A 27,972-nucleotide genomic window follows, 5' to 3' on the forward strand; every position below is an offset into this window, starting at 1 on the left:
AGTTGCACATCTATAGAAGGTATTTCAAATAAGCGGCTTGATTATGTGAAGTTGTGAAATTTTCAAATGGCTAAAGTTGAAACAATTTGACCAAAAAAAAAAAAAAAAAAAGATAAATTTCAGTTAGTCCCATTGACTATTTCTGGGATGATCGATCCGGTCCTACGGAAGTTTCCCATCGACCACCAGGATAAATTGGGAAGTGCACGCAGTGGTAAGTCCAGACGCTCAACATCCTTTGATTGCGTTCTCCATTTGAAGGAAAATTCCTGTAAATACGCCGTAATTGAGAATCGAACCGTAGATGCCTGGGTGACAACTTGGATGTTCTACTGCGATACTATTGCTCCGGGGACAACAATTTGACCACACAAGTCAATGCTCAAAGTTGACTCCACTTACCAAAGCTAAGCTAAGATAGTAACTAATCAAGCACTAAGCAGTCATTAATTCTGCTCGACTCCTAGGAATAAACAGAGCAATTCACATCGCGATCGTTTTCAGAAACAAAAGAAGGATTACTTTTGAAAGGAAGGAAGAAAGAAGAGATTCAATACCAGCCATCTCTTATCTTCATCGTGATCCTTATAAAATGGTAGCCATGGCATTCACCCCTTAGCTTCCGAGCTGAAACAGAGAAGAGAGGGAGGAAGAAGAGTTGAATTAGAATCCAAGTGATCGAGTCCGAGTTCATGGAGATGGCGAATCGACGAACACAGTCCCTGAAATCGACGCTGCTCTGCCTCCTCGCGTTCGTGGCGTTGATCCACAGCCCCGCCGCCGTCGTCGGCCACGACCTGAAGTGCGAGCCGTCATGCATCGCGCCGCCGCCTCCCTCCCCGCCGCCGCCTCTGCCGCCGCTCTGCCCACCGCCACCTCCCTCCCCGCCAAGGCCGTTGCCGCCGTTCTGTCCGCCGCCCCCGGCGCAGCTGCTGCCGTGCGACTTCTGCTCCAAGCTGCCGCCGCCTCTGCCGCCCCAATGCTTCTACTGCGACACGCCACAGTACTTGTACCCGGTCGGCGAGGGTTACCTGGAGTCGGCCGCTGGCCGGAGCCGCGGCGGCCGGTGGTGGGCGGAGGCCGCGGCTGCCGGTGTGCTGATGCTGATGGTGACGTTTTAGAGGATTCGACAGTTCGTTATGTGTCTGCTTCCTTTACTTTTATTGCAACTCCCTCTCTTAAATGTTAAATCTACTACTACTACTACTACTACTACTACTACTTCTTCTTCTTCATGGAAATGAATTCAAGAACAAAAATGTATCAAAAATCTTTACTTTTTCTTTCAAAATGTGCATTTTTTTTTGTTACCGCAAAAACTATTATTTGTATTCTCGAACACTGATTCTAAATTCTAACTGAGATACGAACTCGAAGTTCTATGAGGTTTGAATTTGGACAGTTCCAAACTCAAACACAGATTAATTTAGTCATATATCAGAAACAAAATCTAAGGATAGAAAAGGGCAGCCCGGTGCACGAAGCTCCCGCCATGCGGGGTCCGGGGAAAGGATCCATTGTACGCAGCCTTACCTTGCCTTTGGCAAGAGGCTATTTCCAGGATTTGAACCCGTGACCTCTAGGTCACATGGCAGCAACCTTACCGTTGCGCCAAGGCTCCCCTTCCAATCTAAGAATAGAAACTTTGAGGAAAATTATTATTATTAGTCCTCTATGCTGTTGTTTAAAAATAAAAAAATCCAAAAATAAGAGATGTTTCGATAATCCAAAAACACACAAAAAAAGGGATATATGGATGACATTTTTCCCTCGGAAATAAGGAAAAAATCCTACAAAATAGAGATGCCTCTTCTTTTTATCATGTCTTTAACATGTTTGTCCTCGAGCACACATGAATGTGACGTGAAGAATCTTCCATTCTTATACATGTTTGTATCTCTCAATTCGTACTTTTGTTAGTTCTTTTTATTGCTTTGAGCATGTGAAGTCAAATGAAGTCGATTAAATAGAAGCATGAGAACGTTACCAACGGGCTTGGTGCTGTAGTAAATTGCTTTGTAGGACAAACCTCAGCTAGATGAATCGATTCCTGATTGGAACTGTACGTCCACGTTAAAAAAATTTTGGTTGGATTAAACCGATCGCTTTTATTTTTTACTTTTTTAGAGAACGTCACCACTTGTGTTTTATTTCCACTTTGTCTTCTTGTTTATGCCCAATTACAACTTGTTAAAGTAGAATTTACATCAATCCAACGTAAGGCAACTTGAGTTGACCTAATCAAATTGACTGTGGCTTTTGGATTCAATTGAAGAATGATAGTTATGCCAAAGATAATAATCCATCAATTGATGTAACTATGATGTCATGATCATGTAGTCATCAACGATGGGAAATATAAATAGATGGATTAAGAGCAATTGTTTTTTGATGTTTGATTGAGAGTTATCGTTGATAACTTTGATTTCTGTTTAAGATTATCAATGATAATCTTATTTGGTTTAAGTTATGATTGATTTCCAAGTAATATAACATCACTTCCACATCAGCAAATGAGTTATAACTCAGGAATATGATAACCTTGATAATCTAAGATTTTCTACGATTTTGAAGATTAACGAAAATTTTTTTATGATTATCCTTAGATTTTAAAATTGAGTTAATTGAAATGTACCGTGAAACCTAATTAAAACCGAGTTAATTAATTTAATACATTTTAATTTAAATACTTATAAATTTAAAAGAGATAATTTATTTTAAATTTTAAAAAATAAAATTAATGAATTATATATATTTATTTAACAAGTTATTTTATTAAAATAATTATTTTAATGAGTTATTTTATTAAAATATCTATAAATTTATTAAATTTAAAAAAAATAAAATTAATGAATTATATTTATTAATTTAATAAATTATTTTATTAAAATAATTAGTTTAACAAATTATTTTATTAAAACATATATAAATTTATTTTAAATTTAAAAAAAATAAAATTAATGAATTATTTTAGTAAAAAAAATATTTTATTAAAATAATTATTTTAATGAATTACTTTATTAACAATATATAAATTTATTTTAAATTTTAAAAATATAAATAAATTATATTTATTTATTTTATATATTATCAATTTATTATCATCATTAATAATATTAATATTAATAATATTAATTTAATTTAACTTATTCTAAAAATAAATTGAATTAAGGGTAATATAGTAAATGTGAAATTGATTATATTTTATTCCCTTAAAATAAATAAGTTGAACCGAATAATATTAGATTATATTTTATATCTCATAACTTTGATTATATGATTATATGATAATCGCATAACTAAAATTATATATGATAACTTAAACCAAATGTACTTTAAAAGTTAATTAAATTGATTGTCAAGCGAGTTAAATTTTAATGATTTCTCACACTCATAAGTTACTCTCATGAGTTTTACCACAAAGTAGCAAAAATAAATAAATGATTTTAACAAAATCATTCAATTTTTAATAAATTAAAGTGAAGTATCCAACATATATTAGAGATGATTAGCAAAATAGGGCACCTTTTTTTAGTGATTTTGGAGTTTGATCAATTAAATTAAAAAAATCTTAAATTGTTGATTATTTAAGTCAGGAATTACTTAAATATGCAAATTGAATCCTTATGGGAATGTAAGATATAAGGATTAATCTATATAAATTGAATATATAATAAAAAAATAATGAATAGGGCATTGGTGCCCTACGATCAATGCAACAAACTATTTAAAAGAATAATAAAAAAATTTAAGATTTAAATTTCAAATTCGATAAATATTCCTTTTTTAAAAAAATTGATAAATATTCTTTATCGACTTTTGAGTGTATATGCTTTAAAAAAATTCAAAGAAGACCATTGTTTCGAGATTAATTAGATAAAATTCAGATATTTAAATTATAAAAAAAATGATAAATAGAGCATTAGTGCATTTTTTACTTAAAAAAGCATCATTATTATAAAAATAAGGTTAGATATTGGAGGATCAGAAAAGGGAATAAATAATACGAATATCTACTCCGTTTCCATTCCTACACCAACAATTATTGTGTGTGCGCTAATAAATCTGATCGATCTTCGTTATCTCGTTTCCCCGTCGAGGAGTCGTCCCATCTCCGGTTGGACTCCCATACAACGCAGAGGAGGAGAGGAGATCGCACATGGACCGGCCCGAGCAAACCTCCGCGCCGCCCATGGCGCCGCAGTCCCCGTCTCCCCCGAGAATCCCCCTACTCCAGGTGATGCTTCGGCGTCTCTTCTCCCATCGATACTTCGATCTCCGATCGTCGGTCGGTCTCCGATCGTCCCGGATTTATGTTCAGGTCACTTTGTTAGTTTGCGTTTTCTTAATTTTGTCTGACCGATTGGGTTGGTGGTCAAATCGCGACTGTATTTTACGATTAGGGTTTTGTGCTTGTCTTTGTGGATTAATTTCGGATAGTCTGTGGTTAAAAATGGGAACTTGGAACCTGGGAGTTGATCTATCGTCTCAGCACGTTTCCATGGAGTGGCGGATTTAAAGTTCGCCGGAGTTAGGGGAGGTAGTTCTGTATCACCAACTTGATTGGAAGGGTATATTTAGTAAAATCACCAAGTTCGAAGATTCATCGATCTATTTAACCAAAATTATGTAAAATAATTAAAAGTTATAATCAGAATTGTAATTGATTAAACTTCATATTTAATCAAATATAAACACATGATTTTTAGAATTTTTATATTTCATTTGTTGATTTATTCAACAATTGTTGTTATTTCTTTTCATATATATATTTTTATTATTTTTTAAAATTCTTTTTATCGATTCTGATCCTACCTATTTCACCACTTCGATACGGCCCATATGTGTTTTGAACTTTCAATACTAATACCGACACTATTACCTATGCTCCAACTTTTTCTACATGACTTTGGAAAACTTGGTACACATGGAATTCATGACTTTAATCTTATATTCTTTCTGCAGCATCTGAAACAAAAATACCAATCAGTGGGGGTACGAATGTGAAGATTGATGCTGCCAATGGAAGTTCTGAAGCACCAGCATTGAGAGAAGACCAAGTTCAGAATGCTGTTATGTTTCTGTCACATGCAAGAGTAAGAAGTTCCCCAGTTGTTCATAGACGTTCTTTTCTAGAAAAGAAAGGCTTAACCAAGGAGGAAATTGATGAAGCCTTCCGGCGTGTGCCTGTAAGTTTGATAACCTGTTTATGTATAATGAATTGGGTACCCGCAAATTTGTTATCCTTTTATGTACGCCTCTTCTTTAATGTTTTATTTTCACATTCACAACAATAAAAATTAAAAATTAAGGTATAGTCTCTCAGGATCAGATCACCAACTTGTTCAAACGATATAAATATGAGATAAATCTAAACACAACAATTTGTTCTCTCATATTTAATATAAGGTAATCCAAATATAACTATATTATGACTTATAATCCAAATGTAATTATTATTATGATATCTAACTTGCAAGATATAATATAAAAAATTCTAAATGTTATAAATATTTACTCTATTTAATATAAGATAAATTAATTTTTCTACGCCATAACCTCATTTAAACAATATTTATAGAAAATAATAAATAGTAAAAAATAAAAATTATAATTCAAAATCCACCACAATCAGATACAAAGGTACTCATAGCAAAATCTAAACATATTCAATATTTTTAATAAAAATATTATTTTATAAAAGATATTTAAAAATCTTATATTATAGATTTTGATCATCAATCTTTATACACAATTATATTGCCAATAATTTAAAATAATTTATTTTTATTATATTAATTAATTATTTTATTTTCTATCTTGCATTTTTTACTTTAATAAAATTAACTATTTTAAGAAAGTATAAGATTTAGTAGTCATCTTTAAACATATTCATAATATTTATTTACTTTTATTTTTATCATAAAGTGCCACTATATATCTACTTACTTTTATTATATTTTTATCTTTTTAAATAACTTCATTTTTTCATCGATATCTCCTACATATTATTTTAAATTAATAATGAAATAAAAAAAGATTTATTTAATTTATTTCTTTATAAATTTTTTTATTTAGATACGTACGATATTTAAAATCTAACTTAATCTATTTATTAAAAACATTTCTAATCTTTTTATTAAATAGAAGTTTTTTTTTATAATATACGAAAAATGATGACATTGTGGCAAAACTCAATGCTTATTGCAATTTTGCCACTCTCTGTTCGTCGTCGACGTACCAAATCGCATTGACGACTCTCGCCGATCTCAATCTTGTTTTCTAGAAGAGGATTTCGTTCCTTCCAATCCATTTTCCATCAACTGGATCGGTGGATTTCCTTTCATCTAATCTCAGTTTGGATGCGGGTTTGAGGATCTGGGCAGCGGAGCTGAGTAGGTGGAAACCCTAAGGCCAAGATGAATCCTTCTGCCGGGGCGATCAAGATCTCGGAGAGCGCCAAGAGGCTCGATGTCGACAATCGTATCTCCCTCAGTTTCTACTATCGGATAGCCCATAATCTTCTCAGACAGGTTGTAACTCTATTCGTTTTTTGATGCTTCTGTTTTGTTAATCTTAGTCTTGGTTATTCGTCAATTATGCCAGGTGATATATACCTAGATGCTTAAGCACTCGCTCTTGTTTACCGGGGAATTTAAGTTTTTGATCAAATTTCAATTATTATCAGCCGTATCTAATAGATAAAGTGCCAGTTAAACAGTATGATTACTAGTTGAATAGCAGCATTTGACAATACGGTAGCAATTCTCGTGTTCTATACAATAACTCAAGATGTTTGTTGCCTGATGCTATGGGCCTGTGTTTTCTGGTACTCAAGTGATGTAGTCTAGGACTTGAAAGACAGATGGTTCAAGTCTATGTTATCTAGTTTTGATGTGATGTAGTCTAGGGTTTGTAAAACAAATGATCAAAACTCTAGTGTTTAGTTGGAAAAAGGTAAAGAAGCATTTCTTAACATAATGGCTTAGCTTGGATTAATGTTCTTGGTTGATGTTGATGTATTAGGGATGTAAAACCACTGAAGAGAGGTGCGGGAACGGTGGTGAGATGGAAGATAACAATAAGAAGTTAGGGGAAACCAAAGTAGATTAATTCATAGTGATCAAAATAACTAAAATTTTCAATAATCATATCAAGGGGTGTGTGACTACTAGATGGACTTTTTTGGACATGTAGATTTTGACAAGATAGGAATAAAGGAATCATTTGCAATAATATTCATCTTTAACATTTGCTTGCCCAACAATTAACTAGATTGCATTAAGAATTGCTTTGATGAAGAATGGAATCCTATGTAATGACACTTTCTCGATTTGCGGAGATGAGAATTTTTAATGGAAATGTTGATCTTGGAATGTGAGACAATAATTCAAAGAATTACTTATTAGAGAAAATCATATATAGAAGCTTCATCATTTGCTTGTCCCTTCAAATGAATAGGACAAGGTGTCAAATTGCTTCGATGAAGATCACACTACCTATGTCTACACATTCATCTGGTAGAGGGTTCAAACTGTTTTTGGACATGTCAATATTGGAAGCTTACCTATACTAAAATCATAAACAAGGATAGAGACTCAAAGGTTTTGTTCTAAGATAATAAGTCATTTATAGAGGTTTGAAGTTTTTTTGCCCATTAAATAATATCCAGCCACTAAACCTGCTAAACATTTGCTAAGAAAAGGCATTACTTTATGAAGAATGCCCTATTATGATATGTATAGTTGATTAAATTACTAATGCATCATCAGTTGGTATTGAGCTTAGCCATTTATAGAGCTTTGAAAATTTTCTAAGAAGATAACAAGCCCACTAAACAATAAAACTATCCATTTAACCTACTAAGCATCCACTGAGTTCAGCAAAAAAGGTTCTACTTTGTGAAGAAATTACAAAAAAAAATCTTATGATTAATTAAACTCCTAATGCATCATTAATTTATGTCAGAGCCAAACTACTATTTCCTCTTTTCTCTTGATTCAGAGAACGTCCAACATGCTAGTGATCTTAGCTTGCGTTCATAGTTGTCAAATCCTTCACACTTTTGTATGAACCCAGAAGAATGTCTAAACTAGATAAAAAAACAAAATAACTGGGGCTTCCTTTTGACAATTGACAAATTTGCTTAATAATTCTATTGATATATTTAGTCATAGATGCCCACTTATATCAATTACTGATACAATGTATATATTCAATTAATTAGTACAAGTTTTTAATAATCAAGTTGGACAATTTCTGTAACAGTAGGTAGTTTACCTATGTATGATGTTGTTTGTTTCTGCCACATGGCTATAGAAAGGCATGATATGCAATTATTGCTGATTACATATTTATCCTTCTTCCACTTTCCATATACTAAATTTAGTAACATTACAATTAATATATTAAAAAGAGCTTAATATTAAATTATTTTTCTCAAACTTCTAATTCATTATTTTAGACTTTTCTTTATTATATTATTAATCTTAATCTTCTAATTCATTTTTTAAAGACTTTTTTCTCATTTCAGACATGTAACAATTTTATTTTAGTCCTTTTTAAAAAAACTTTCTAATACCAATTTAGGTACTGATCCTACAATTCCAATATATCTTATGTTAAATTTCAAAATCAATTAATTCTGGTACCTATTTTGCCAACTATGATTTGTTGTATTGACAATGAGCTAAAACATGTGTAACAATATATGAGTATGCATCTGCTATATCATATGTGAAATTAATCAACTGAAGCAATCAATTTAAACAAAATTTATACCTATCACTTAATAATTAAATTAATTATCTTAAACAATCTATAATTTCATATATATATATATATATATATATTTCATATGAATCTAAGCAATACACAAACAATAAGACACATAACGTGTACCAATATGCTTGTTTTTTTAATCAATCCAAAATTCCAAACAATTCATGTAAAAGAAAATTTAGATGTGGGCTAATAATATGTGGACTAATTTAATTAAATTAATACTAATCAATCATGACCTGAATTTTAGTTAGGGATTTATGTAGTCTATAAAATCCTCATGCACTCATAAATGAATGCAGTCTGTCCTCTCAATACGTAAGCTTTGCAATCACATAAATGACTGAAATTTAATTTTTTTAAACAATGGCCTAAAGTTTCTCATGCAATATCTCTCTTGATATGTGGTAGAGGGAAGTGGTTTACTTGACTGTCGATTTTATTTGCATGCTAATTATGTCCAACCATGTTTTGCAGAGTGTTAAATTTTTTGCTGATGGACCAACACATATTGTTAGACTTCTAATATGTTTTTCAAGGCAAGGATAACTGAAACTAATATAGTTTCTTTCCCTTAGAAAATGACTTTGGTACTTTTTATATTTTGGCTGGGATATATGACCTGTTGTGTCAATCAGAATTCGATGGTCAACATTAGTAAGCATCTTAGCTTTTCAAGTTGAAGAGCCTTTCAACTGGTGGGCAGTGTTTATTGAATCAGTAGATTGAGCCCTTATATGGTCGTATTTTGCTTCCATTCCTGGCATTTCTTGTCTTGCTCCAATAAGTAGAGCATAAGTTATCATTAGTGCTTATAGCTTTCCTTCAGTTAGCTCACAGTTATTGATATATAAGTGTAGTAACTGTAGTTTTCCATCCTTAGTTGTTATATTTAGAGGTTTCATTATTCTTTTCTCTTTATTTCTTGATTACTTCAATCTTTTGGCATAGTGCAGGCAGACATTTACCGGAGCGAGAAGGATATCATTGAACTTTATGTTATGCTTATGAGATTCTCAAGGTCAGAAGTAGTATGTTAATGCAAGCATTGAAATATATTACCTCTTGATAATAGACCATTATATTTTTTACTTTTCTTAAAAATGTACTCAATTTCTCTTATTTTGATGTAGTATAGGGAATAACTCAGCTCACTGAAAGAGGGAAAATATTATTAATTGAAAGATGATCCAATACAAAGATCTTAATCCTTTAAAGGCCGATAATAAGCCCAGTTCTTTGTAAAATTATGACTTGTTATCTAAAAAACTATACACCCAAAGCAACCCAAAGCAAGGGCTAGGGCTATCTTCTTGTCCTTCTCAAACCATTTTTCTCAAACTATCTTGTGAGACCTCTTGCATGTCCTGTATTAAGAACTCTTCAAGTGATGAAAGGAATTATATAGATGTGTACCTTTAACAAGGCAACCACCCTTAATTACAAAGTCAAGTAAATTATGCCTATTCCCATTTTGAAGCTCTTGAAAATTTATCCCAATGTGGTATGATCCTTCTTTGGGACCCCGCATTGGCAGGAGTTTCATGCATTGGACTGCCCTTTTAGGGTCCTTTAGCCGGCCATTTTGTGTGGGGTGGCTATGACTCAGCTTAATCCGTTTGTGGATTTGTTATGTTTCTCTAATTGGTGTTTTAAAATTAAAGTGTGCTCTTGGAGGAACTCATATAACATGATTGGCGCCAACTTGTTTGTGATTGGATGTAGCTAAGTTTCTTGTTATCTGAGTGCAATAAGAATTCTTTTGGTAATAGGTAGTATCGCCAATGTATTAAAGCTTGGATAATAATGTCAAACTCTTTATTATATGTGGAGTAACACTATCAAGTCTCATTGAGCTTCTTACCAAACAAGACAATGGGATACTTTTTTTGGCTCAAGACAGCTTCAATTCCTACCCTAAATGCATAACAGGCTACTTTAAATGGTTAGAAACTAGAAAGATCAGGATGTCTTAGGACAAAGGCTTTAGTTATCCTTTCTTTTGATTTCTTTAGAGGTTAGAGAGGTAAACTTAATACACTGAAAATTTCCCCTTTAAGACAATTTGTGATGAGAACCACAATAGTACTAAAGTTTCAAATGAAACATCTATAGAAGGTCACAAGACATGACAGCTTTGAGCCTCCTAAAGGATGTGGGGTTCAAGTGAATCCTTGATTAATCTATTTGTGTTTGTTTATTGAAATGCCAATTGCGGAGATAATAAAACCAAGAAAGAGTCTAGGATCATAAGAAGGAGCACTTCTTCAAGTTGACAAATAACTTCTTGTTTTGAAGGTCTCAAGGACTAGGTGGGTGTTACGCTCTTGGATATAGATTAGGAGGATGCCATTAAAGTAAACTACAAAAAAAATTTCCTACAAAGGGTTTTAGCACGATTCATGAGCCTCATGAATGTGCTTGGGGCGTTTGAAAATCCGAATTGGTTGTATAGTCCATCTTGGTTAAAGGTTTTTTACTTATCCCCTAGCCCAATTAGAATCTAATGATATCCACAAGTTAATCTTGGAGAGAATGTAGTCTAAGTCTAGGTATTGATGGCACGAGTACTAATGCTCATTCTTCAAGAGCCATCATTATTTGATGTCGGCAATGTAAAGACTCATGCTTTCTCTAATGAAGTAGCAATCTAGGAATCTTTTGTCTTGTATATTTAGTTTAGTGTGTTCCTGGGTTCATACAGTAGTGAGGGGTTTGATAATTGTGATGCGGAACAAGGTCTATTGCACGTTGACTCATGCACAAAGGTGGCAGATCCTAGGGCAATTCTTTAGGGTTATGTTTTGAGGCCAACCTTAAGTTCCTGGGCAACTAAAGCTGTTACCTGATTGACTAAACATTATAATGCCAAGATTGTCATGGTAGCATGGTTGTGATACATTGGCATCGCTTTGATATAGAGGTTTTATGTTTTGTTGCTTAATTCTAGCAGTTAGTTCTTTTTTTCACAATAATTCTAGCGGTTAATTGTGTGACAATAAGAAAGCAATCTAGAAACTAGCATATTGATGAAAATGGCAGAAGGATCAAAGTGCATGCAATATGAGGTTAGTAGACACTGTTACAAACTTTGATGTTAGGGCACCTATTTGGTACAATATGTGACACCATCACGTGCAATGTCTAAGTGCAAAAAAAAAAAAGGAAAAAAGAAAAAGAAATACACAACTTGGTTGGTTTGATTTTGCTACAATATCTTTCAACTGGGCAGCCTACACATTTACACTTGCTCAATAAAGAATAAGGAGGTTCCTGTTAATCATCATTAACCTCTATTGGTTAGAGTACCAAAGGGTTGGCCAACTCTTTATATGACTCCTATACAAGTTATGCACATATGGCGTATACTGGTGGATGCTCAAACGTTTACTACCAATGACAGTTTTTCCAATTTTCCATTATGGTACACATAAAAAATCAAAGTTTTCCTTTATACATAAAAGCATTTTAAAAAATGCTTTCTTCAACAGCAGGCAATTCAAAATTTGTGACTGGACTGATAAAGTAGCTAATTGAATGTTATAAAAAGGGTTCCTCTATTTTTTCTTGTATGAATCCTTAAAAGCTTTCTTTCCAAGACGGACACATGTTAGTAGGCCATTAAGGGTACACAACATTTAGTTAAAATTGATTCAACCATTAGGTTGCACTTTCTTTGTTTCTACTTTTTGCCTTTTATGTTTTTGTAGAATATTCATAGCTCATACAGTGAAAAATAATGAAGCACCTGAACTTTCTATTTGACATTCAGTTTTACTCTTCCAGATTTATTTTTCTCAGTTGATACCATACTCATATGAATTTAGCATATCTCTGATGCAGTTTGATTACAGAGACCATTCCACACCATAAAGATTATCAGATGATATTGCACAATGAAAAACTTTTGTTCAGAAAGGTATTTGTTCTTTTATTATCATTGATGTTTATCAGTGTATGTTTTCTTAAGCTGGAACTTCTCAATTTGTTTCCTACCTACTTCTACTTGACTTGCTTGTAAAATCCCATTTTCTGCAGAGTGAAATCATTATTGTGAGTTTAACAGTTTAGAGAAATTCTTGTTTCATTTTTCATAAACTTTGTCCAGAGATTGTTAAGTGCCTTGAATGAGCTAGAAGCGTTGAAGCCTGATGTAAAACATCAGCTTGAAGAATTGAATAGGAGGAATAGAAACCAACTAACGACTTGGGGACAATCACGACAAGATGGTTCTCGAAATGAATCATTTGATTGGCCATCAATCAAAAACTATAACACCGCTCAGGTATGATGATCTCTGATTTTGCACAAAAGATGGTTAAATTATCTGATTGATCATTGCCAGTCTAAAAATAGCTTGTGTTTTAGAGTTGTTTGCGCCCATACACATTTCTTGAGATGTTTTGCCTGTCTTTATTCTATTTTGCAGGCTGATAGAATGGTTGCACGAGATAGCTTCTACAGGAGTTCTAATGTTCAAGGAGGCAAGATGTTGACAAACTCCAAATCTCAGTTTAATAAACTGTAAGGTTTTAAACATACAGCTGTAAAAGTTTACTTGGGATAGATGGGAACTCATTGAGATTATCAAAATCTTGTGCAATGTAGCTACTTCTGTCATATGCTTATTTATGTGCTAGAAACAACCAGGTAAATTTTGGAGATTCGAACCTAGTTTAGGACTTTAATGAACAAGAGCAGAAAACACATCACACAGATTCAGATCATTATATTATGATAAATGCCACTTCCAGAATCTAAGTATGATATGAAGATAAAAATTTCTCAGAAGTCACTAAATGCTCACATTAATTATTGCTATATGGTTCCTTTGTTTGTACTACCCCAATTAACACATAATTGATGCTAGACACACTAATAGTAAGTTTGCTATCATTCTCAATTAATTATGTGTACTACTTAAACAATTTTAATTTTTTACATTGTATATTGAACTATGCTGTTGTGTTGGATGATAGATTTTTGAACAAACCAAGTCATTGCCTGATAGGTTATTCCCTTTCTGATGATTTTCCCTCGAGGTCTTGATCACATTTTTCCTTTGCAAAAGCTAAGCCTGCTTACCAGTCATTGCAACGTCAACCTGCAAAAATGAAGAAAAGACATTGTTCTTCACATAAAGAGTGCCTGAAACAAGCAATTACTAATATTCTATAATATTCAATCTTATCAAACTCTAAGTAGATACCACATTCATAAATGATGTATTGACTACATTTTATTATTTCAGTAACTAATGTCCTTTCAGATAGTTTCATCAGTTGATACTATATATATTCTTCTGTTCCACACTATTTAATCTATTGACATTTTTGCCTTGTAGATCTTTCAATATCCCACTTCCCAAAGAGGAAACCTTATCAAGACACTCAATTTTGGGTCCCAATGGTCTTAATGGACGATGGCAGCCACCCAGTGTTGACCGTGGAGTATGATTATTCTCTGTTGAGCTGCTGACTAATTTTCAGATTTTTTCCACTGATAATCAGACCTTTTATTGTTGTAGATTCAATACCCAAGCAATTTGGACTTGACGCCAATTGAGATCCCAAGGTGGAAACTTTTAAATTCTTCATTTTATTTTCTTACAATCTTCATTGTGGATTTAGCATAGAACTAAAATATATATGGATCTTATTATTATTTTGATTTCTGTCCTCAGGCACTACATGAGGGGGGATTTCTTAGGAAGGAGATATACCATGATCATTTGATTGACATAGTTGCTTAATTATTTTAACTTTTATCCCCTGTGATTTTACTTAGATCAAATCTTTCATATATATGTATATGTGTGTGTGTATATATATATATATTTGTTTGTTTGTTTGTTTTGTGGTTGTTATTAGTTGTAAGTCTAGATATACCCTACATTTACAAGTTGATTCTTTTTGATCCTGAGCTTAAACAAATTTTCATATAGAACTTATAAAGCCAAATTTACGTTGATACTTCTGAATAAGTCTTGTTAGTCTTCTATTCATGAGAAATTAAATGTTGTAATGATTTATTTATTTAGAGTTAAATAACCAACATCATTTTGACATTAGCAAAAACAATGTTGAGGGCAAGTAACACATTTAGATCTTATATTCCCTTCTGCTTAATTGGTTAATTTTTTAGTTACGACTGATCTTTCAATGTGTTAAATTTTGTCCATGGCTTGTACTTTGATTTGTTTGGACGTTGGGAGTGAGGAGGGGGAAAGAAGGGAAGGGGGTGTAGAGAAGAGAGAGGTTCACCCGCTGGATTTTGCTATTTCCTGTTTTGTGAATGTCATTCTTCTTGTATTTAAGCTAGGTATCCATTTTTCTCTTTCTTACTGCAACAGCGTGCTTCATCAACTAACAGAGGATAAACCAGAGGCTGTTAAGGAAAATGTAACTTTGGAGAAGGAAAGATCCAGACTTGAAGACGTTCTTTCCTTACAAGATACTTCAACCCATCAACCTGAAGAACCAGGTCCAATGATTAACCTGGATACTTTTGTTGAGACTCCTAAGATGGACATTATCAAAGAACTCTGTCCTCCACCGGTCCTGGCAGAAGTTCATGATGTCGCTATAACACCACAAGTTTCTCATTCCCCAAATGAACAAACTGTTTCTTTGCAGAATGATCTAATTCCTGCTGAATCACCTCAGGAAGTTCACATAGTGGGTACTCCAATCTATAGTCCATTGCTTGTGATCTTGCTTCTTATCACTAATTTTCAGCTTTCATGCAAATTTTTGTTGCCTTTTCATTTTATGAATATTCTTTTTACTAATTCCTTTTTGCCTTTTCTGAATTTTTTTCTTTTTCATACCTGTAGTCAACAGCTTTGATGGAGAGTTTTATGAGACTTGCGAAATCAAATACTACCAGAAACTTAGAAACTTGTGGGGTTCTTGCTGGTTCCCTTGTAAGATTAGATGGTTTTAACATAAGCGTACATTAAGCGTTACACCAACAAATTTTATGAAGTTGTTCATGAAAAGAATGCTTTGTTTTGCAGAAAAACAGAAAGTTCTATGTGACAGCTCTTATCATCCCAAAGCAGGAGTCCACATCTGATTCAGTAAGACAGTTTAGCTATTTGCATACTTAAGCAAATCAAATGATAACCTATCATGATTTACTTTTATCTAACTCAGTGTCAGACAACAAATGAGGAAGAAATATTTGACTACCAGGACAAGCAAGCACTTTTCCCTCTTGGATGGATTCACGTGAGTCTCATTTGACACTGTTATCTAAGTTTTGCTAGCAATTGATAGTACTTTCAAAAAGTTTAAGTTGTCTAGATATTTGCTGCATTTGTGCTACTTGTTCTTCCATGCTTCTCATCAGAAAATTTCTTTTTCGCACAGTAGTTGGTGATGATAATTTTGTATGATAATTGGAATAATATCATGAATATTTATTATGTTCTCAATTTTCATTTTTTAAGTACATTTGTATATCTTATTGCTATTTGATTTTTAGCATCACAAAGAAGTGAATCCCTTTAAAAAACCAATAAATAAAATAAATTTCATTTATTGGTTTGAGATTTAGCAAACGTATAAAAACAACCTTATCTCTAGTTGTTCTTGGCAAGAGCTCAAACCATTTTCTTATTTTTAAGTTTTTTTTTCTAATAAACAAGCGTGAACATGATTTTTGACTTTTTAAGCTGGATTAAAGTTGAGTTCAGCTGGAGCACTTTTGTCTTTGCTGAACATGATTTTTGACTTTTTAAGCTGGATTAAAGTTGAGTTCAGCTGGAGCACTTTTGTCTTTGCTGTAAACAAACATGAACACTAGTAGAATTTGTCTTGACTTGGCTCATTTACAACTCTATTCTCTGCCTAACATTTTTTTGTTGACTTTTCTTGCTGTGACCACTTTCTACATTTTATTTTTGAAATTATTCTCTTGTCAATACCATCAAAGGCATTGATCACCATATTTGATTTCACTTGGACTCTGGTTATGTGAGACATTAATTACTTGAGAAGGTCATATGCTGTTGTTTTCTGGCTGAGTGGATGGACATGGACATGCACATGCACGTGTATGCTGAAGTACTTTGACTAATTTTCTTCTGTACAATTTTCAGACTCATCCTACTCAGTCATGTTTTATGTCCTCGATTGATGTACACACCCATTATTCGTACCAGGTAAATATATATAGTCTTGACATTTCCTATTTCTCATAGGTAGTTTATTGCGGAAGGTAATATATTTTTCACATGTCATTCTAAGTAGGTTCTAATGCTATATTTTTTTCCTAATTATCTTCCTGAAAATTGACCAGATTATGTTGCCCGAGTCAATTGCAATTGTAATGGCACCAAAAGACAGTTCCAGGTTACTATTGTTTTCTCACATGCATTATTTACTGTCATATATTTTATCAGTTTACTAGTCTTTACCAAACAGGTTTGCTGGAGTTAAAATTGTAATTTTGTTGTTTGATATAGAATTTCAATGGGCCACCTACAATTTCTCTCATCTTGAATCCAGTACTGGGCTGATTTTCATGCCGTCTGTCTGCCTGTCCTAGTTTGAAAATTGAAAATTTCCAAACCTGTCTGCCCTTTTAACATTTTTTTTCTTTATTTAATTTGACTGGGCATGTTTGCAAAACCAAAAAACATGATGCTTGCTCCAAGGGATCTTGTTGCTGCTCAAGGTTGGTCATGCAATATTAGAAAAGCCAATATTTTCTTGGTTGTGGTCAAGCGATAGGTTGATATGCATGGAGTGTCATTATAGGTCACTTGAGCGCCTGCAGTCCCACTTCAATCGGAGTTCCATACATGCGCTGATCTTTACTATCTCTCTTAGTTGAGATCCTAGGAATTAGGAAATCACATGCTTACCTTACATTGGGTATCCTATTTAGTTCAGCTTATTGTCACAGAGGCCATATGTACTAAAAAGGTAAGAGTTAGAAATCCTCTGCATTTCTCTTCTGGCTGTTTAGTATGTTTATTGAGGCTAAAGTTTTAATATCTGACATAGGTATCAGTTGAGTATCTGATACCTATTTTTGAAAAAGTTTGTATGCATGGTCAATGGAAGTATGATTGTCTGACTCTGTGTCGTGACCGAATATTCAACTTGGAGTGTTGAGTCTCAGATGTCCTACACAGATACAGACAGGATGAGTGAAAAACCAAGTATCATGATGTTTTAGTCACCAACTAATTGATGAGCTGAACCTTGGTTCTATATTTGATTGCTTCAGTTAGCTGTCTTGCTAAGACTATAAAAATAGTCTTTGTTTGTAAGGATCAAAGTATGTTGACCTTCTCCGTATTGGTTTGTGTTGGCTTAATTATTGTGCGTTGGGCTTGCCACTAGTGTGCTGTTGAACTAGACATTTCTGTCTTTCCCACCATTGTCTGGCTGGTTCAAACTGTTAAGAGTTCAAATTTTTGAATATAAATGTATATACAATTCTGCAAAAGGTCATACGTTGATGTCGGGCGCCCAACACGGCTGGTCCCACAGCCAAATCTACCTCATGTGAATCAACTGCGCTAAGCCCTGGGGGCTAATATAAATGTATTTGTTGGGGTTGGGGTTTTGCATTGGTTTGACGTAAATATCAAAATCAGGATTATTTCTGCTCTTATCTATCCATCGGCTTCAATGTTTAAAATACGGCATGGATCATTGCATCACCCAATAACAGAATCTTATTTCTCCATTTAATTTGCAGGAAGCATGGGATATTTCGGCTGACCACACCGGGAGGTATGTCGGTCATCAAGCAATGCTCGCAACGAGGTTTCCATCCTCACCAACCACCCCCAGACGGGGGCCCTATCTATGACAACTGCTCTGATGTCTACATGAACCCTAAACTCAAGTTCGATGTAGTGGACCTCCGTTAACAATAATAGCTAAGTATATGTTGCTCGGGTTACACTGAGCTTGTGTGCTAAGACGCAATCAATTTGTTATTGTTGTAAATTCTCGGTCAAATTTTACGTATTGTTGATTTCCATGGTAACAATCGTGAGATATTTGCTGTATATATACTCCAAAATATTTGTGTTTCGCAAAGGAAGGAAGACATGTATTGATGCTAGTCATACTCATACTCATCTTATAAATTGGCTGCTCTCTCTTTACTACCTTTTCCTAGCAGACTACTTCATGGCAGTGTTTGTTCTGGCGCAGTCTTCAAACGAATTATATAATCCACAAATTTCCCTTCAACAATTATTTTTTTCCCTTCTAGTTTGTAAATTCTTCTATCATCCATCTACATTCATTTTATTCGTAGCAATTTAATTTTGTAAAAAGTGATATTAACGAATTTGCAACATAAAAAATTATTTTGTTTTCATGCCTAGCTCCAAACAGACAATTGATTGAGGAAAAATAAATAAAGTAGCAAAAATGTTAACAAATAAATAAATAAAAGTAGGAAAACACAATTGATTGAGGAACTAATAGAAGGGTTTTATGGGATTTATCTTTATCTACGATGCGTGTTGAACTTCGTTTTTTTTCAATTATTATTTTTTGAATTAGATGTTGACAAATTGTGCTCGATTTATTGTTTTTAACTACTTTATGTAATAATTTCATAATATCTAAATCACAAACATTGATAGTGATGTGATGATCAGACAGCAACTCCAAAGGTTGGCATTTGATTACATACACGAGCTGACTTTTCAATGAATTAGGAATATGTCATTGTCACGCATGCGACCAATATCTTTGAGTGAAAAATTAATAATACATCATTTCCACGTGTCTTTAATTGTTGTTGGATAATGATGAAAATTAAATTTATTTTAATAGACAATGTATTAGAAAGTAATGAGATAATGATATTGTACGATCTTTGTTATTGCAATTCTATCATCCGAGTACTCAATTATGTTTTTATGTTTATGTATTTCATTGTTTATCTAACTTAGACTATAAGTTGTAATATATATAATAATACCATATTAAGGTGTTGGAACTTCATCATACTATTAAAACAAATTTGATGTCTTTCAACCTTTATCTTTAAGAAAATATGAGAACTAACCTCCATATCTTCGAATTAAATCTTTTTAAGTAATCAAAATCTTTAATTCAATATAAAAATCTCTTTTATTTATTTAAGTGTATAAATCTTGATTGATCTAAAATAAAATATCAAAATATTATTATAAAATTAATAGGTTTCATGAAAATCCTTGCAAGATAATTATCATGTAATTTATCATCTTATCAACTTATATTACCATATAAGAATTTAAATTATTAATTAGTTTAATAAAGAGTGTTATATCATCACAGCCCAAAATTTTAATGTATTAATCAAATTAAAATACATATCTTATCAAATTTAATCAATATTATAACTAATAATTTATCATTCCGCATCAACTAATTACATTTCTTTCAGATATGGGCCAAATATAAGAGGATATTCTTTGTAATAATTAATTGTGAGTTAATCCATTCAACTATCTGAATATTAAGATAAATTACAAGGTGAGTAATTATCATTCTACTAATATAATTATCATTTTAATTATATATATATATATATATATATATGTTAATCTTCTTACTTTGAAAAAACAATTACTAAAATTGGGACTAAAAAGCTTTGCACAAGATCATACAATAATTTCTACTCTCCTTCCTCACACCTTCCTGCTTAATTTATTATTAATTGTGGACAGCTTTTTAGTTCGATCCTTTTCTATAATTTTGCGCCAGATCCATCCCTTCTGCTGCTTCCTCTCGCCGTCTTCCTCCTTTGAATTCCGCGGATTTCTGTCCGATTCCTCTCTCGCAGAGCGCGAGGCGGATCAGGTGAAGAGAGTTCAGATCTTTGCCTCTTTTGGGGTACTTTTTTTTTTTAAAAAAAGAACTGTTCGATTTAAGTATTTATTTCGTTTTTGATTCGGTCGTGTTTTTTGTTGTTGTTGTTGTAGATCTGTGCTTTCTTATCGTTTTCGGTGTTTTTATGCAATTATTTTGAATAAATTTAGTGACTTGGTCGTAGTTTTTGAAGGATCTTTGGCTGATTTAAGGTCAGATCTGTTAGTCTTTTTTGAAATTTGAGAGTTTTTTTTCTCGATTTGTTCGAAAAGAGCTTCGAGAGATCTTTTGATCGACTGATTTGTGTTTCTGGTAAGAGATCGCTAGGGTTGATACGAGTATTTTGGGGATTTGGAATTTACAGGCGGCGTGCCGGCGGATCTGGAAGAGATCGGAGCGAAGATGAACAGCTGCGGGATTCACCAGAAGGCCTTTGCCGCCCGTGAAGACACGCGACCGCCCTTCCTCGCCGCCGACCGCAAAGCCCCAATTTTGTGTCCCAAACCGCGGCGGCTCCGCCCGCTAGGCGTCGTCGCGGAGCCTGTGCGGCCGTTCCCGTGGCCCTCGAAGGATTTCCCTGATCCGAAGGCGGGGGAAGAAGACCTTGTCGATATGCTTCTCTCAAAGGGCGGAGAACTCCACCAACCGGATTCGAACTCGCCTTTTTTCTGCGGCTCTCCTCCGAGTCGCGCCGCCAATCCGGTGGTCCTCGATGCTCGGTTCGGCGAGGACCGCCCGCCGGCACCCTTCGCTCCTTTCCCGCTAACCCAGTCCATGATGTCCCCTAAGCACGGCTGCGCCCACGCCAAGCTCGGCCTCTTACCGGCGGCCGTCCGCGTCGAGGGTTTTGATTGTCTCGACGGCGCTCGCCGGAGTTGCAGCGGCATCACCGCTGTGGCCTAAAACTACCATCTTTCACACAACCGCTGCATCCATGCGCCGCCTCCCCAAACTCTCATTTTGGGCGCCATGGGAAGCAGAGCAAGAGGCGATCAACCCGATTCAACTCCAAATTTCAATTCAAGGAGCTAAACTTTTAGGTAATTTGGAAATCTTTCCAAGCTTTTCTTGTAATTGTACAGTTTGCTACCACCTACCAATCTGTTCTACTTGCTGTTCGAAGTTCACAATCTGTAGATATAATAATCAGATTAGAGAGAGATAGAGATTGAAGAACCGACCGACCAACCAACCAAATCTTTTGAGGTTTTGATTTCGTTCAAAGAATTGGATTTTAGCTATTGATACAAGTTGAGATTGCGGTGCCGAAAAAACTTGCCGCTTTATCTGTATGAAATGTGTATCTATCTGTATGAAATGTGTAAATATTCTTCATTGTATGTTATTAAAGCTATGAGTTTGGATCTTTTGAATGAAGTTTTGAATTTTCCTGCGTTTGAAGTCAACGGCGGATGGGGATTTGAATGACGACCCGGTATTCGATTTAAAATCAAATTTAAATTAAATTAAAATTTTAAATTAATTAAATCGATTGTATTTTTAAATAAAAATTAGATAAATTATTCGATTGAAAATTAAAATAGTTGAATTTTTAAAACATTAGGAGAGATTTATTAATTCGTTAAGAATTTATAAATTTATTTATATAAAAATTTATGGAATAATTTTTTATTTTGATTATTTTCGAATCGATTTAATCGAATTTTTGTTCATCCCTTGATTGTGTTTGATTTGTTTGTTTTTATTGAAAAAAATCTAAGTTAATAAAAATTTTAAAATTAAAATTTAACTAAATTAACTGATTTTAAAAAATAAAATTTTAAAATAAACAAATTAAATTTTTAAATTTAATCGATTTGACCGATTTAATCAAATTTTTGTTCATCTTGCTTGTGTTTGATTTGTTTGTTTTTATTGAAGAAACGGGTCTAAATTGAGACTTGATCAGCTTTGTGAAAGAGAAGGGGTCAGCTTTGTCAACTCAGGAAAGAGGCAAAAAGGAGCATAATAAGAATACAAAGGGTTGGCTAACGAAAGTAAACGTAGTATGATAGTCTATTTACTTGGGCAATGACACAGAATAAAGAGAGAAATTATATGGATAAATAAGTGGATATGTATTATTCAGTTTATTCTTTCGGTTGATATATATATATATATATATATATAAGTTTTAAATTTTCTAGCTCCACTCAACTTGCATGAGTAACTTGTCCAAATAGATTGGATTACTAGTTCACTCGACTCATCTATCTTATCTAGCTTATTTGATCAACTTAACCCACTTAACTTGATTAACTCACTCAAATTGTATAACCCAACTAGCTCACTAGACCACCCAACTTTTACATTTGACTCAACTCATTTGATTAAAAACAAACAAGTGATGACTCTATTTGTAATGATTAGATCACCTAACTTACTCAAATCTATCAAATCACTTGATCTATCTAGATCAAGCGATCAACATGACATATTTGATCCGCTAGAACCGATTGTCTATCCAAGAGGCCTAGTTAGTTTCTACTAACTTGATCATCCTATTTTTCTCGTTAGATCAATTAAGGTTGATTGGCATGAATTATTCATCATTGAGATTCCATACTTGTGAATATGGTGTTGGTAAGGTAGTTTAGAGTTGTATTAGGAGTCATAATTCGACTTGGTAAGAATTTATTTATGTTAGTTCAATACACATAAGATCAATTAAATAAATAAGTTTGAGCAACTTATTAAACTAAATAAATAAATTTGAACACATGTGTTCAGCTTGTTAATATTCGTAAACATCGTTTATGAATAATATTTATTAATAATGTTGATGAAAAATATGTGAAAATCATATTCATTAATAAAATTTTTATCAATATGCTAAATAAATAAAGAAAGTTTCAAAATGAATCAATAAATTTATATTATTAAACTCAATAACCAATTAAATAAATTTAAAATGTAAAATTTTAAATAATTAAATAATCTTGAATTGAGAGTTGGATAACATCTAAACGAACCTAACTCAAATCAAATTTGAATCAATCTCAAATACATAAAAAGAAATCAAACTAAGTTTGAACCGTGATTTTAAAAGTTTGACTCATTTTAAATTGGACTTGATTAGTTATTTGAATATCATAAAGTTTACTATGACTTGTTTACTAAGTGGCTAAGATTATTAAAAAAAAGGATGAGGAAAGGACATTAAATAAAATATGAAATAGGGTTTTTTAGGCAATTGTACTTTAAAATTTAGAAAAAAAATAGAAGTGCAAAAAAAAGGGTTAAATATTATTAATTATTACATATTATATATCAGAGAGCAGCAACATTTGATTTTAGGAAACAACCGGAGGAAGCACCGAAGGGGCGGTATACTAACCGCGGGGGCTCGGCACCGCGACACCCTCCGCCTCCGGCCCCGGATCGGCGTTGAGGTCGATGCCCTGCGGCCGCTTCGCCACTTCATGTACCTCCGGCGTCACCTCTGGAGCTCCATCGCCCCCCTCGCAGGCGACCTTCTCTGCGCCGCCCCCAAAGAAGTCCTCCCACTCGAACGACGGGCTCCACCTGGCCGACGCCGCGTTGCCTCGCCCGATGGCCACGGAGTGCGACGCGTCGCGCATTCGGCGCAGGATCGCGAAGAACTCCTCCACGTCCTCCTCCGACGCCGCAGGACCCTTTCCTCCATGCGGCAGCGACGAAGAAGCGGGTCGAGGCTTTGAGGGGAGGCGATCGTCGTCCCCAGCAGCGTCTCCGCCGCAGCGTCGCTTCCGCTGGGAGGAGGATGCATCCATTCGCCCTTCCTGTTTGTGAAAATGAGCCAACGAGGTTAGCATTTAGCATTAGTAAACTCCATTTTCTTATGGCCTTTGTTTAATGCAAAGTAGTATTAAACGACGACCCATGCATTATAAATTGTATGAAGCTGACAAACCAACCAATTCGATTAATTAAAACCTGCTACTTAAATTACTATTATTATCTTTAAAAAAAAAGAGAGAAATGGAAGGTGAGATCAGGCCATGTTCATGCATGCTTCACACAGCAACAAATTGATAAAGTCGATATATTGTAAATTCTTTACTGAAAGGACTCGTGCAGAGATTGGATAGGAGATTTAGAGTTTTTTTTCCCTAGGATATAGAGAAGAAGCAAAGTCTCAAGTATCACAAAGTAGATATAAGTCTAACCCCATCTGATGCAAAATGTAGAGTAAAGCAGCTAGTTAGATGGTAGACTGGAGGGGTTTAGCAGAGGGTTACTGCACAGTGAATTTGATCTATCAGGAAACCATCTGCAGTGATTGGTGATCTCTTCATCAATCCTTTGCAGCAGCCTGCAGTGATTTGGTTTCATCTCTTCATCAATCCAACAACCATTTCTGAACACAGGGAGGGGGTTTCTGACTTAGCTGCTTGAATGCCAGTACAATTCTGTGTTTCCATACACTCCACATCCAACTTTGGTGTGAGTGTTGTAGAACATGCATTTGAATCTTAGCCAAACAATGTCGGTCAATGGTCACCGATTGCTAATCAATGCCAGTCACTGGTCGGCAGTGGTTGGTGGTACTTGATGGTCAACTGGGTTGGGTCGAAAGCAAACTAGGTCATGGATTGAGCCAATCCAAAACTGCAATCTCATTACTTTCAACCCACTCCTCAATAAATTTAGAAAGAGCCTTCCACAACTAAAGGTAATCCATCATTTTTTAAAAATAATTTCTAGAATTTTCAGAATCCAACTTGAATTTAAATAAACATATGGATACACATATGTATCCACAATTTAGTAATGATGATAATAATAATAATAAAGAAATTGCAACCATAGACTTGAATTCTGATAATAAGTTTTTCTCTTACTCAAGATTAAAACCTTAAATCATAGAATATAAGGATATCGAAAGGAAAAACAAACACAGCATATATGCATATGATTATACACAATCTAAGTTCATCTTTCAATGACTTAACATGATGTGGCTTTGATACCACTTGCAAGAAAAACTATGCTATCGTTTAAAAAGAAAAACTTTAGCATAGCTAGAATATGGGTCTCATGTTAAATCATTAAGAAGCGTACTGAATCAATGGAGGCACAGGAGGAGAGGACATTGACAGTCTCACACATCTAAACTTTTTTTATAGAGAGAACCTTAAATCACTCACTGATGAACTGTAAATGAAGACAATGTGATTAGACTGGAGATCTCAACCTATATACATGGGCTACGCTTGTTTGATTGAGTTTGCTGTAATCTTGATGGAAATCATGATGAACTATTTTTCTCTGCTTATGCATGTTGAGCATGTGTGGAAGGAATAAACTTCAAAAAATTTCTCTGCTCAAATTTCTCCTATTCCTATTCCCTGAAACTGCCCCTTCTCGGAGGGGGAGATGTTGTGAGGTATCAGAAATTTGAGTGAATGTGAAAGATGATTTTTCAGTAGAATTCTTGCTGTTTTTAGAGTTTTAAGGTAGACTATTACTTTTGCACCTCTCTAATCTTAAAGTTGGAAGGCACTTTGGGGAACATCTTGTGAGTCAAACTCCAAAATATTTGCTCTCCAAAAAGTAGTATTTACTTTCATCAAACCAAGCAAATGCATTGCTAGTCATCAATGAGATAGTGTCGAGAATATACAGAGAAGATGACTTTCAAGTGTGAAGGAATCACCTTATCGAATTGTATTAGCGAAAGCAAGCAAACTCAAGAGGTAGTCCACCTAAGAGGAATTGGATATAGGCATCCCTAGAAATGTAGAATTGTGAATAGGAAACCTGACTTGTCAAGAAGCAAAGACAAAGAAAATCTTTAAGTGACTTGAGGGAATTTGTAAGTGGTACTCAATGAAAATATCGCAATATAGAAGTGAAGAGCCTGTCCAACTGATATATATATATATATATATATATATATATATATATATATCAGTTGGCTTTGTTTAAGGGATATGATTTATAGAATTAGCTATAAGTTTTCTCCATTAGTTCTAAATACAGTTGGGTCAACCAGTCATGCCATATCGAACTCAATTCTATCAGATGCTACTGCTGCCAACTTGATTGTGGAAATTCTGGAGAATTTTCAGGTTCTATGAACTTTCCAAGGAGCCAAAGTGGATGCAGTCTTCAAGCAACCTCTGAAAGTCATAGACAAGTTTTTTTTTTTTCCTTTTTTTAAAAATTTAGAAAGAGACATTTCAAATAGTATGAATATATATATATATATAGATGATGAATACATATTCCCTTAGTGTGAAATCATGAGAGATGATCTCTAGCTTTCACACAATTACTTGGCACCTCCTCCCCTGACTCAATTAATAAAACGATTAAACACACACTGTCCAGCAGCAGTCCACCACAGGATGAAAAATCCAAGGCGTTGGAAGTTCAGTCAGCGAGAAAAAGACAGGCAGGCAAAGCCAAACCCTACGCACTAAGGGAAAAGTATGCAGTCCGACATTAAAAACATGCTGCATGTTCCCATCCAGGTACGCATCTAATCTAATTTCTACGTCACTGGAATAGATTCTCCAAATCCAGGAAGCTGCTGCTGGGTCAATGGCTTCTCCAAAGTGGAGTCCCGTCCTTCACGTTTACATTGACATTCAGGTGGAGGCAAATCAAAAACAAAGGATAACTCCCTCCTGCACGCACATAAGAAGAAGAAGATGATGATGATGTCCTTTGGGCTATACGATGAACGGTTAGATCTTTCAATATGAAAAATCAGATATTTTAGATTTCAATTTTAACTGCCGTGCACTGTAAAAAAAATTTCCTATAATGAGAAATGGATCTAAGAGGGTCTATGTAAATGCTTTTCTATTTTTGTTGATGAGTATCTTATCTTAATTTAAAAAAATATAGAAAAAGATGATGATTATGATGATACTTAATAATCATAATAATAAAAGTCCCATGGATTTGTCGCTTTCTTGCAGAAGAGACCACCACTTACTGCCCAAGGTTTCTAGATGACAGCCATGGACTGTGACTGATTGCACTGTTTATTATTATTATTATTATTATTATTATTATTATTATTATTATTATTATTATTATTATTTAAGTGTTCGATTTTGACTTGACTAATTGGATATGTAGATGATTTTCTATTCATTTACCTGTTGATGAATCTGGAACACAATTTCAATTTATGATCTATATAAGTTTATTTTTTAAATATTTTACCACGTGTCACATATTTCACTGTTGCAGCGTTAGCTTTAAGCCTTTAAGCTTTAATTATAAGTTTAATTATTTTCGTTGTTAAATTAAGTCAAGAGAACCTGCCAAATGAAGTCAGTAGAAATTGGATGATTCTTCTCCCTTCCTCAGAAACCTACTACAAATGGTTTCTCATGAAAATAATTAAATAAGAAAA

General features: G+C 33.9%; 2 protein-coding genes across 3 annotated transcripts; both read left to right on the forward strand.

The window, feature by feature from the left end:
* Window positions 1–6,211: 6,211 nt before the first annotated feature.
* On the forward strand, window positions 6,212–18,874 carry LOC141840626 (AMSH-like ubiquitin thioesterase 1). The gene is made up of 14 exons (XM_074728666.1): window positions 6,212–6,533; window positions 9,738–9,802; window positions 12,625–12,700; window positions 12,890–13,066; window positions 13,211–13,305; window positions 14,126–14,231; window positions 14,309–14,355; window positions 15,134–15,458; window positions 15,617–15,706; window positions 15,800–15,862; window positions 15,939–16,013; window positions 16,886–16,948; window positions 17,086–17,138; window positions 18,499–18,874. The coding sequence occupies exons 1-14, from the start codon at window positions 6,420–6,422 to the stop codon at window positions 18,671–18,673; spliced, it is 1,524 nt and encodes a 507-aa protein (XP_074584767.1). The 5' UTR covers window positions 6,212–6,419; the 3' UTR covers window positions 18,674–18,874.
* Window positions 18,875–20,416: 1,542 nt separating this feature from the next.
* On the forward strand, window positions 20,417–21,995 carry LOC141839512 (uncharacterized). 2 transcript variants are annotated; one of them, XM_074727261.1, is made up of 2 exons: window positions 20,417–20,642; window positions 20,983–21,995. In XM_074727261.1, the coding sequence occupies exon 2, from the start codon at window positions 21,021–21,023 to the stop codon at window positions 21,519–21,521; it is 501 nt and encodes a 166-aa protein (XP_074583362.1). In that variant the 5' UTR covers window positions 20,417–20,642; window positions 20,983–21,020; the 3' UTR covers window positions 21,522–21,995. The 2 variants fall into 2 exon arrangements, with proteins under 2 accessions (XP_074583362.1, XP_074583361.1); XM_074727260.1 differs by having other exon boundaries at window positions 20,418–20,609.
* The last annotated feature ends 5,977 nt before the right edge of the window (window positions 21,996–27,972 follow it).

Source organism: Curcuma longa, chromosome 11, assembly GCF_044706935.1.
Source record: "Curcuma longa cultivar G26 ecotype Majalengka, Jawa Barat chromosome 11, ITB_CL_G26_1.1, whole genome shotgun sequence".
In the NCBI taxonomy this organism is placed as follows: Eukaryota; Viridiplantae; Streptophyta; class Magnoliopsida; order Zingiberales; family Zingiberaceae; genus Curcuma; species Curcuma longa.